At 44.2% G+C, this 12,772-nt stretch overlaps 1 protein-coding gene across 1 annotated transcript in view; it reads left to right on the forward strand.

The window, feature by feature from the left end:
• The window catches only part of atp2b2 (ATPase plasma membrane Ca2+ transporting 2), a 543,565-nt gene that overhangs the window by 131,052 nt on the left and 399,741 nt on the right, over positions 1 to 12,772 (forward strand). Inside the window, exon 3 of the mRNA XM_041191496.1 lies at positions 2,349 to 2,863. Within this exon, the coding sequence (XP_041047430.1) occupies positions 2,659 to 2,863 (205 nt within the window). The 5' untranslated portion in view covers positions 2,349 to 2,658. The remainder of the gene's footprint in view (positions 1 to 2,348; positions 2,864 to 12,772) is intronic.

Genomic DNA, 12,772 nt, shown 5'->3' on the forward strand with positions numbered 1-12,772 from the left:
TCGATTATAAATTGAAGAGACAGTAGAAAGGTTAGCTCATTACCACCTATAATATGCTAGAGAAGAACAAACAGCAGCCTGGTTGAACTGTGACAAGACCTCTGTCTCCAATAACAACTGGTCGAACTGCTTTAGCACAATTGCTGCCTGGTTTGAATATTCAGGGTATGTTCAATTCATTTGTGTTCCATACAGCTGAAACCAAAATAAAAATTACAAGTCGTTGCACTTTTCAGGCCATCTTATTCACTTGATAGATATTTTCTATATAGTGTATGAAAGTGGATTTTAAAGGATACAGAAAGTGTATGAGAGATATGAGTTGAAATGTAAACAAAACAGGGAGGACATTGCACACAAGCAAAAATAGAATCTGAAGCACAGATCAAAGTCAGGCAAAATAATTAACTTGGACAGGCAGAGAATATCGAAAGAAGGGCACAAAATAAGCACAGAAAATAGTAGACTGAGTCCCAGAAAAATCGATGAAGAAAGTAATTGTGTGCAATCTATACCAATATATTTGTATGTCTCTTATAAAGGAGTCTCACTATCTGGGTCAGGTGTCTTTCAACTAATGCTACAAACTGTCACTAATGCCAATGCACTAGGCTGTACTTCACAACACCTCTCTTCTCAAGATTGCTGGTGTTGTCCGAACACTTTTCAAAAATTGAAACAAAGCATTCTAATCAAAATAAGAGGGTTGTGTGAATGGACTTTTTATGTAACCCCTTGCCATATACTAAAGCATTTTATGATGCTGGAGACCTGTGGGAGGGCTGTGGAGCAGCTTGCAAAGGCCTTTACTAAATGACCTCACCTGGAGCTGACAGAATGTTTAGTAGTTGATGCCAAATTGGTGATTAGAATGTGGATATTGCTTTTCAAAAGATGAAACTTACAGTTAAAGTGTGAGGAAAATCTGATCCCTGCGGTACCATCTGCTGCTCCTGCTATGAGTGTGAAGCTGGGCACCCGGCTGTTCCTACTTCCTTTAGACGACCTTCTCGAACACTGATGACTTAAAAAGTGTATAATGTAACTCATTCATCATCTCTAAATTATTGTACAATGGCATATTTTTCTATAAGATACAGTGATACCTTATCCACAGCAGTGTGCATCAGATGATGCAACTGCTAAAAAATGTTACTGTAAAGTGTTATACTTCTTCAATAGTTGTATATCTGCAAGACAACTTAAACCAAGAATTGAGTCTGGGCTGCATTCAACCCTTTCCTTGACGACTCTTTTTGTAAGCACCATGTTATATTTCAATTAGAGAGTGTTTACTGAGTCACCCTGATGGAAATTAAATTAACAAGCTTACTGAATTGCTCCATTAAGTAAAACTTATCAGTACTGATACTAATGCACTTGGAATCAATTAGAGCTGGAGAAAATACGCCTGATGAAATAATATCCTCATTAGTTATATTCCCCAAATAATTGATGTCAATTGTAATTGTGTGTGCATGTGTGAATTTCAATTGGAAAATAAATTCTTAGAGTAAAATTGTCCCTTCATGAGTATAGAAAGCCATTCATCTGGCATGACTAGCTTGGCGTTTCTGAGAGCAACAAGAAGCATTAATTCATTTTAATTCATTGGTGCAGATCCTGCAGCCTGACTCTTGGGTTCAAATTCATATCCTCAAGGAGAACTTCTTTCCAAGAATAGCCTTTGACAGTTTCAGCCATCAGGGCAGCATGCATAATTAAAGAAAGCAACCCCTGCCATCTTGCACTGTGTAATAGTCAATGGAATGAGAAGAGGGTTGAACGCCAAAGAGCAGCAGGGAACAGAGGTGAGAATATTGTCAGGCTTTGAAAATTTCATGCACCCAAGATAGGTAGTTATTTGGTGAAAAATCAAATGTACATTTATTTCTTTCCATGAGAAATCATCTCTATAACACATTGAGGGATAGGTAATAATATTCATTTATTTTTTTGTTCTAGAAAGTCTGTCTTTTACCCTTTCTCCTTCGATAAAGATTTACAATACCAGTTGAACAAACGGCACATACTGGAGACACATCTGAGATTCTGGCATAAAGGCTTACTGTTTAATATTCATGAGCCATCTAATTTGGCTGGTGCACTCGGTACTGATCAAAGTAAAGAATGCCGCTGCAGGAAAGCTCTGTGCCTGTGACAGTCATCAGTGTCATAACCAGTCAAGGCTGCTCAAGCAACGAACTGTATTTTACTGGAGCACTTTTAGCCTTTTACAGGATTGAGCTGTTACTATCTAATTTTGCAGGGGCAGGGCTATTGAGCCCTTGATATCTGTGGTGAAGAATGCAGGCTAATGATTTTTTCTGCTTTCCCTCTTCCTAAAGGTTTGTTCAACCAACTGATCATGTAGAATCCGAAAACTTGAGACGACCACGATGGGAAACTCTATATGGAGTGGTGCTGGTCTTCAGCCTTGCCTGCTTCAATCCGTTTGACTATTAACTGGTTCTTGGTTCCTGTCCTTGATGAGACTGAAGTGCAGCAAGTCTACATTAGCAATCTGCAGTGCAAAAATAAAATAAAATAGTGGATATTTTGATCATCCTGATTGATCTGAAACTTAATTTCAGTCTGCACTGATATTATACCTGCCACCAATATCTTTATAAAGCTGTAAACAATACTGTGGAAACGATGGGAGACATGACGAACAGTGCGGTGGATTTCTATCCAAAGAACCAAAGAGGCGAGTCTAACCATGCAGGTGAATTTGGGTGTTCTCTCAATGAACTTCGCTCTTTTATGGAGCTACGTGGATCAGAGGCAGTGCAAAAGATACAAGATACCTATGGTGATATGAATGGATTCTGTAGACGTTTGAAAACTTCGCCAACAGAAGGTAGGGTTATTTTATGGTGAAAAGCATAAGCACATGCTGGCACTGAAAGAGGCATTCTTTAGTAAAAAATCATGATTATCTGAGCTATTAATACATTCCTTTAGTGTGCTCAGTGACTTGCATCTGCACAATGTCACATTAACCTTTAGAACAATAGCTCATTGTAGCAGGTGATTTCTTTATAGGGTTTGGTCAGTAAAACACATGAAAGTGTGTTGTCCTTGTTTTGGCCAGAGGTATATTTAGTTGTGATTCCTGCAATGCTCAGTAATAATGTAAATTATATAAATGATATGCACAGCATGCATACATCAAAATACAATTAACAGTTCTTTTTCATTCAGCAGAATCAGCCACTTTCATTATAAACATGAATTTTTAATTTTTGTCTTTAACTGCTCTTGTACGGTGTGCAGAACAGGTCATTACTGCTACAGTGATGTATTTATATAATGTAGCAGATCTTAATATATATATATATATCATATATATATATATATATATATATGCATGGCAGGATTGGCTAGATTTTGAGCTGGAGTTATGTAATCCTAAACTATGAACAGCCTGATCTACATAAAGGAGACTTAATTGTACCATTCCATAAATAAAGCATTATCTAATACTGTCACAGTAACACTTATGCACTGGTTCATAACTACAAGTTTTGAAGTACTTCAAAATATTAACTAATATATGATATTCTTTTACTGTATAATGATAAGAGCTGTGGTTCATTGGCATAACAATAAAAGTCCATTGTGTGAAACCTGCTTCAATTTTTTGGAGAATCTTAGCAGGAGAATTGATGACCAATAGCAAATGAGATAGTAAAATGATTCTGACATAAAAATGGAACTGTTATTGGATCTATCAAATACAAGGTTTTGAGAAAGTGCAGATTACTTATTTACCCTGGATATAGTTACACCTGAAAGAGGAATCAAAGGCATCGCTTCCAGATTTGATTGCGCTCATACTCTCCCATTGATCTCCGACCTCTATAAAATTTAGCTCATTCAAAACCCAGCTGTCTTTAGTCTATACCACAAGTCATGCTCACTCATAACACCTATTCTTGCTGACCCAGATAGGCTCCAACTCCCACAAAATCTCAGGTTTAAAATTTTCATTCATCTGTTTAAATATTTCTAAGGTATTGCCCTTTCGGCAACCTTCTTCAAGCCTACAACCACCTTTCCCCCTGTACTCTATGTTCCTTCGACTTTGACCTCACGCACCCCCACCCCATTGCCCCACCACTGGCGTTCACACTTTCAGCTTCCAAGGCTTGATCCCGTAGAATTCCTTCCCTTTGCCCTTCTGCTTCTCTACCTAAAAATGTAAGAAATAGAGGGAGCAGTAGACCATAAAGCCCATCAAGCCTGTTTCGCTGTTCAATCTCATCATGGCAGATCTTTGGCTTCAATTCCATTTTCCCACCCTTTCCCTATATCCCTCGATTTCCTGTGAGACCAAAAAACTCTCTATCTTAGCCTTACATTTTTTCAACAATTCAGCATCCATAACCCTCTGGGTTAAAGAATTCCAAAGATTCACAACCTTTTGAGTGAAGAAATTACTGCTCATCTCATTCCTAAATGATCAACCCCTTATCCTGAGACCATGCCCCCAAGTTCTAGGCTCCCCAGTCAGCGGAAAGAGTCTCAGTGCCTATCCTATCAAGCTCCTTCAGAATCTTGAATATCTGCCCCTCCTACTTCGAGATCCCCCTTAATGTTCATCACTTTGACCAAGTTTTTGGTCACGTCTCCTCATCCCTTTTCCTTGGACTTTGTGTATAATATTATTATGGCTTTTTAGTGTCTAGGAAAAATGTCCTTATGTTAAAGGTGTTTAAAGCAAGCAAGTTTTTGTTACACTTAATAGATTTGTTAGCCTATAAACAGATAATGCACAATGAGGCATAGTGACTCTCTACTAACAGGCAATCCAGTAGCTGAAGGGAACTCAAATTGATGAGTGCAAATGGACAATACCATTCTTTCCAAATTTTCTTCCCCCTTGCTCTGTAGTTCATCACTCTTGTTGAGCACTGACAGCAGTTCGCATTTGCAACCCCTTGTTTGACTGAGTGTACTTTATGAGGGAATTTAAACTGCTGATATTGACCGGCTGTTTAAATGTGGAGCAGCATTCCTGAACTTGATCCAAACATCAGTCAACTATATGTTTTGCAACAGAGATCATTGGATAGCCATCAAGAACAAGATACAAGCAGATTGTTTTTTTAAATTTTCCCTCTCCTCTTCTTTTACCCCTTCCACAATAGCCCGAGGGCATTTAAATAAATTATATCTCTCCTGTTACTGCCGGGACTGGATTTTTCTGGTCCATGTAGAATAATATCAGTGCACTCACCCACTGAACTGCAGTAGATCCACTTATTTTTCAAAGTACTTTAATTGTCACCTTACTTCCTAGCTTGGGATCTGTATTCAATTTACAAAACATTGGGCAACCAACACCAGTGAATTTTTCATATTTCAAATAATAGTTCAAGGGATGCGCACTTAATTAAAATTTGATCTAATTGAATGGATTGTGTGTTGCTCATTCTGTGAGTCTTGATCAGTATTGTGGTTAAAAAAATAATGTTGACGCTCTCAGCGCTCAATTATTATTAAAGTGTCAATTGAACGTCAAATTCTGCTGACCTCATGTGCCCAGTTAAATGTGGAAATCAGGGAGTTGTTGTCAGAGATTGCCCTTTTTTCCAGAAACTGTACAACAACAGTATCAAGTCAAGAGGCTCCCAATTGAATGGTGTGAAGTTGCTGTACCTATGTGAGAAATACACACTCAACTTGCCAGACAAAGATAGGGCTTCTCTATTCTAGTGTTAGAAGCCTTAACTACTGTCAGACAACCTCTCTGCCACTGAAAATGGAGGAGAGTTCTGTAGTCAGTTGAATCGAGATGAGATTTGATTACAGCCATTACTTTGTAAATTCATTTGCTGTCAATAAAATAAAGCTGCTTAATCACTATTTATAACACACTGTGAAGCCACAATATTCCTTAAAAGGGCTCATTTGATTTTAACACATACCTTCAATGTCTCCATTTTAAAAACTTGGATATTGGCCTGGATTTTGTAGATAGTACAGGTTACAGCCAAAGTGCAATGATGATGGAGGAGGTGGATATTGAGTCCAACTGACCAAGCAACTTGTCCTGGAAGATGTTGAGTTTCTGGCTGCTTGTGGCCAGGTGAATGATGAGTATTGCATTGTCTTGTTTTGTGCATGATGGAAAGGGTTTGAAGACTCAGGATTTGAGCTATCTGTTGCAATGTACCCCACCTCTGTCCTACTCCCATAGTCACTTCGCCAAATAACAGAGCCCCAGTTAAGCTTCGCATGATTGATAACCCTAAAGATGTTGAAGATTGGAGAACACTTATGATAATACCAGTGAAGTTCAGCAAGAGATGGTTGTGTTTTCTTCTATTGGAAATAGTTATTGCCAAGCAGTTATGTGCCATAAATGTTAAATGCAACTTATCAACTCAGGCCTGAACATTCTCCAGTTCCTCCTGTAGACTGACATGGACTGCTTCATTATTTGGGAGTTGTGAATGGAGTTAAATATTGTAGAATTGTCAACAAAGAGGCAAATCATTGATTTGATGGAGGACAGGTCACTGATGAAGTAGCTGATGATGATTGGGCTGAAAATGTTGCCTTGAGGAGTACCTGAACAAAATCCTGGGGCTCTGACAGCCACAAGCATCAGTCCTTGTGCCCCATTGCCTTTAGGGTTATTTCAGCCAAACCCCCCAGAAAGAAAGCTGACCAGTTCAGATTGGCTACTGGTTTACACTTTACCAATTTTGCTTTCCAGGTGGATTAATGACTCTCTTTGTGCTCATTTTACTCAGTCACTTCTTAATATCACATGATGTGATAATATCACATGAGCAGTGACATCTATAATGGTGAGCACCTCAGGAGTAAGCTGAAGGGGATTGTCTTCTTGCTGCTTTAGGCTAAAGGTGCTTCAAAATTTCAGCCTTACCTTGTGTTCACATGATTCCTCCAAGGTCGAGGATGGGGTTATTCATAGACCTCCCTCTTCCCTTGAACTGCCTGCTTGTCAACTACCAAAATTAACCGGATGCAGTATAGCTGCAGGTATTTGCTTTTGTCTATTGGTTGTGGGACATCTTAGCTCTGACTCTAGTTTCCTGTTTTATGTAAATAGCACGCTGGTAGCCCTATATTGTAGCTTCATTAGATTGGTACCTCACTCTAAGGTATGTTAAGGGCTGCATCTGACACTTATCTCCACTCTACACTGAACCAGGGTGTAGACTTTGCCCAGTAGCAATCAGGTTGTTATAGTGGAGTCTTCAGGGAGAATGCTGCAGATTAAGGAGGGAATTAAACCCCAACAGAAACTCTGCTATGAAATTCCAAGATCTTTTTAATGATCAGTGGGACAATGATAAACTGTAATTCCCTCTTTCCATGGGTGGTGTGAAGACTTTGATAGTCAGGAAGTAACTGAAAGCCTGAGAGTTGTAAGTGTGAAGTGCACATGTTAAAAAGTACATCTAGCAGTGACTTCTACCAGAAATAAACAACAGGTTTGCTACCCATCTGACATAATGACATAATGAAATATGCTTTCTCTCCTTATTCATGAAGAATGCCCTCTCTGTCAGGGAAAGTGAGTCGAATAACTAAGTTGGATGAGTGAGAACTGACACCACATGCCAATTTTTATCATTTCCTTATTTACTATTTCAAACACTTCAGTGAAGGAATAGTTGCGTAAATAAAAATTCTTCTCCCATTGAAAGTTGATTCAGCTGACTTTCTCAGGAGTCGGCAGTTGCTAGAATATTAATTTAAATTAATTGAAGATATGCTTTGAATGTTAAAAGTACAATATGTACAGCTGGTACTGCAGTATAATAAATAACTCGAGGCTCACTCATGGGAATAACTGCCATATAACATCAGTGAACATCACACGTTCTCCGTCTAACAAGTGCAAGGTTCCTGCTCTTGGGCCAGAATTTTACATTCGGCATGTGGATGTGAGCCAGACACGCCAGAACATAAAATGACACGCGATGACATCGGGCGTGCGTCCCGACGTCACTGCACACCATTGCGATATTTCGGTAGGCAGGTGGGCTATGAGGACGGAGGTGCGCCCGTCATTAATTAACGAGCCAATTAAGGCTCTTGAGGCACCAATTGTCTTTGATTTTACGCAGCCCATGCGATTTCCAGGGCATCGCACGGGCAGGCGGGTAGGCCACATTTTCAAAATCCTCATCCATGGGCGGGCTAAGAGGGGTGACTGGGCTCGCTAATGTGAGTTGTTAGTACTATAGATTGTAAGTTACTGCTGCTTGCTTGTGTGAACAGGACAACTTCATTTCGCTTCAGAGCTGCTTTGACAGAAATAACAGGCTTCAGTTCAGGACTCCGGAGGAGACCTAACACTTGGGGCCTTCCTTTACCCTGGGAATGGGGATTGTGGTCTCTGTTGGAGGCACCTCCTCTGAGGGGGAAGAGAGGGCCAGAAGGGGTAGGAGGTCAGGAGTCCCTGTTCAGCCTCCAGGGGAGTGACCTGAGGGAGGACGGGCTCAGGCACAAAGTATGCAGGGCCAACAGGAAGTCCAAGTGGAAGGGGTCACAGAAGGCACCACTATCCAGGGTTTACAGGCAGCGATGCAGCTACCTCAATATGTCTGAGGTGCAATGCCGAAGGAGGCTCCACCTCTGAAGGGAAACCGTGACCCCCATCTGTCAGATGCTTGGCCCTGAGATCAGCTCTAACTATGTGGGTGGGCACCCCATGCCAGTGACGCTGAAGGTCACAGTTGCCCTCAACTTCTATGCCGCCGGCTCTTTCTAGGGGTCGATGGGTGATATTTGTGGAGTGTCCCGATCAGCTGTCCACAGTTGTGTCAAGCTGGTGATAGACGCTCTGTTCAGGTATGCATTGACTTCCATTCACTACCACACAGACGAGGCCAGCTAGGCAGAGCGAGCCAGAGGCTTTGCCATGATTGCTGGGTTCCCCCGCATCCAGGGTACAATCGACTGCACACATGTGGCCATCAAGTTGCCAGCGGGTGAGCCCAGTGCCTTCGTCAACAGGAAGGGATTCCACTCCATGAACGTGCAGGTAGTGAGTGCCCGTAGGATGCAGATTCTGCAAGTCTGTGCAAGGTACAGGGGTAGCTCCCATGACGCCTACATCCTCAGACAGTCCCAGGCGCCGGGGCTCTTAAGTGCTCCAGCCCGACTGAATGGATGGCTGCTGGGTGACAAGGGCTATCCCTCAAAAGGTGGCTCACGATGTCTCTCCGCCATCCAAGAACAGAGGCCGAGCAGCGGTAGTACAGGAGCCACGCCTCCAGAAGGGCGGTGGTAGAGAGAGAACATCGGTCTTCTCAAGATGTGCTTCTGATGCCTGGACTGCTCAGGGGTGAACTGCAATACCCCCCAGATCGTGTGTTGCAGATAGTGGTTGCATGCTGCACTTCCACAATTTGGCACTGGAAAGTGGGGATGCAGCGGAGGAAGATGATATTGATGCAGCTGCTCTGGCAGCAGACGATGAGACCAATAGTGAGCATGCTCAGGAGAATGATGAGGGGATAGGCGCTGAACTGGGCAACCTCCATGGTGGCAGGGATGCCCAGGAGGCTTTGATCCAGTTAGCCTGCCAAAGATGCCAGGACTGCAGGCTCCATACTCGATACCTGACAGGAACATTTGCCCGGTGAACCACATGCTCTATATGCTATTTGAATAAAGCTCAATGATAAACAAGTCCCTCATGACATCTTGGGTTTCCCCTCACCTGCAGAACTAATGAAACACCCAGTGGCTTGTTGGACAAAACACATTTATTGTGTGGTGCCAGGTATACATAAAACAAATTAAATGGAACTGTGTTCTCCATCACACCAAATAATAACTAACTTAAAAGTGGGGCAAATAAATATCACCAGTGATAAGCCCGTGTTGTGCTTTAAGTTTGCATTTGCCGGTGTTACATCTAGGTGCTCCCCACCCCCACCCAGCTGGCACCAGCATTGGAGACAAGCCTGCTGACTCTGCTGTCATGTCCTGTTGGCCTTGATGACCTTGGCGGGCGTCCTCTGGCCCATGGAGCCTGTGCTGGCCCCGCCTGGGACAGAGCAGCCATTGGCATGACTGGCATCTCCCCCAGTTGCTGCAGTCTCATCGGATACTGCAGTCATTGGCAGAGGGGCGGAGGAGCTTCTGCCCTCATCCAGAGCGCCCTGAGAGGAGCCCACAGAGACAACAAGTAGCTCGTGTGCCAACCTGAGGTCGCTCTGGACCTCCCTGCTCACCGTTGATGGATGGGCACCTAGCTGGGTGCCCAATCCATCTCCCACGCTGATAGTGACCACCTGAGGTCATTGCCAGTGTGAGGTCTTGCAGGTCTGAGCGCATCCCCAAGAATCCTTGATTGAGCTCCTGCAGCAGCCTCTCCATGAGAGTCACCACTCTCTCCATGGAGGAGGCAGTGCGCTCGGCCATGAGGGTCATTGCATTGCTCATACTCTGCATGAACTCCTCCACAACAGAGACCATGGCACGCATTCCCTCATGTATCTCTGCCAGATCCTCCTGCACATCCTGCTGGATTTCCAGCATCTGCTGCCTCAGGGACGACTCCAGGGGCACATGATCAGCCACCGACTGAGCATTTTCCTGGTCCCCAGCAATCCTCTGACTGCCGGCACCCTGGGCACTCTCTGCCTCCACCTGTATCTCAAGCGAGTGTGAAATGCCCTCACCAATGTGCACCGAGATACTATCCGCTGATCTAATGCCCGCTGAGGTGCTGGTATCTGCACTGGTGCCTGCCTGGATGAGAGGATGTGACGCTGGTGCGTTTCTCTCATCTGTATCCTCTGGGGTAAGCGGCGGGCCTTCAGGCTCCTGACCCCGATGGGCTTCTGGTGAGCCTGAAAGGAAGAACAAGGACATGTCATTAGTTAAAGTTGTTGCACTGTTACTGTGCATGCCTGGCACTCGGATCAGGGTGCCCTCGTCTCCCCATTATCAATGTGGATTCCATGTTTGAAGCTCACATCAATATGGAGGCAATAGTGGAATGGTTGCAATTACTGACATTCTGACCTCAGTGCACTGCGGCACCTTATGGCACTCCAGCCTCACCGCGGCTGGTTGACCTAGGCGCATCTCCAGCTCCAGCGCCTCCTGCTTGTATCTGGACAGAGTTAGAAGGTCGGGTGGTCCTCCACCAGTCCGCAACCTTTCAGCACTATCGTGGGATGTCTTCTCCTGAAAGGAGAGAGGAGCATTGATTGGTCCACCCTGTACCTGTATTGCCATTGCAGCCTGGCCAACCCCATCTAAGGAACAGCTTACAGGGCTCAGCCGATTCGTAACCCTGGAGCCACAAGGGACTCATTCCAACCATTGCAGCCAGAGCTCAACCCCTTGCCCAGATGCTGCCTCATTGACATTTGCCACTCACTCACACTATGGTCCAGGACAGTGGGGGTTGGGTGGGCAGGGCGCTCCTAACTGCTGTGCTAAGTGACCCATGTCAACACGGTACTCACCCTGCCCGATTGCAGGAGGTCACTGAAGCACTTACGGCACTGCACCCATATGCGCCCCACCACATCATGGGAGTTGACCCTGCATGCCACCTCCTCCCAGGCATTTTTGGTGAAGCGGGGGGTCCTCCTCCCCCCATCCCTTGGGACAAGGGTATCCCGGTGTGCTGCCACCTCCTCCAGGAGGGCAGCAAGACGCTCGTCGGAAAACCGCGGGGCCGACTGCCCCGCCGACCTGCCGTGTTCAGTACTGACGTTCTCCATGACAACGGTCCTCCGAGTCACTGGCAGCCTTCGCATGGCTGCTTGCGCCATTTTTGAATCGGCTGTCAGGTCGGCATTGGACCTGGTGGACATTGAGCTCCCGTCACCACCCGCCCCCTTCTTGCTGATGCCGGAGTCGTGTATTAAGCTGAACGGGCCTTAACTGGCTTGCCCATGTAAAATGGCAGTGCGGAGCCGATCGCGGGCGGCGGTTGGGTTCCTGCTCCTGCCGAGCCCGCCCGACCAATGTAAAACCCTGACCTTAAAAATTTTAAAATGGCACATTTAAAAATGGCACATGTTTTTGTCGGGGGTTAGACCTCCTGACTCCAGTGGGAAGTTTATTTGAATGAGGTGTGTTAGGGTTGGGGATAGCCTTAGGGGAAACTAGATTAAACACATTAAACTTAAACAAAATTACCTGGAAAATCTCAGCAGGTCTGGCAGCATCGGCGGAGAAGAAAAGAGTTGACGTTTCGAGTCCTCATGACCCTTCCACAGAACTCAAAGAGTCATGAGGACTCGAAACGTCAACTCTTTTCTTCTCTGCGATGCTGCCAGACCTGCTGAGATTTTCCAGGCAATTTTGTTTTTGTTTTGGATTTCCAGCATCCGCAGTTTTTTGTTTTATAAACATTAAACTTGATGTATCTCTGCATCATTCCTGTTATTGAAATTGTTTCATTTAGAGTCCAAATAATTTTCTTTCAGCAACTCAGTGTCATTTTGTTAATGGGTAAATAAAGATTGCAGCATAAAAGGAGGCCATTCGGCCCCCTCATGTCAGTGCCAGCTATCTGCAAGTGCTACTCAGCTAGTCCCATTCCCTTGCTCTTGCCTTGGAGCCCTGCAAAATTTTCTCTTCAGATCATTGAAAGCCACAATTTGATTCTGCCTCCACCACACTCTCAGGCAGTGCATTCCAGATCATAACCAATTGTTACATAAACAAGTTGTTTCCTTATATCGTCTTTGGTTCATTTGCCATTCACTTTAAATCAGTTTCCCTAATTGGTTCTCAACCTTTCTGCCAA

This window comes from Carcharodon carcharias, chromosome 7, assembly GCF_017639515.1.
Source record: "Carcharodon carcharias isolate sCarCar2 chromosome 7, sCarCar2.pri, whole genome shotgun sequence".
Classification (NCBI taxonomy): domain Eukaryota; kingdom Metazoa; phylum Chordata; class Chondrichthyes; order Lamniformes; family Lamnidae; genus Carcharodon; species Carcharodon carcharias.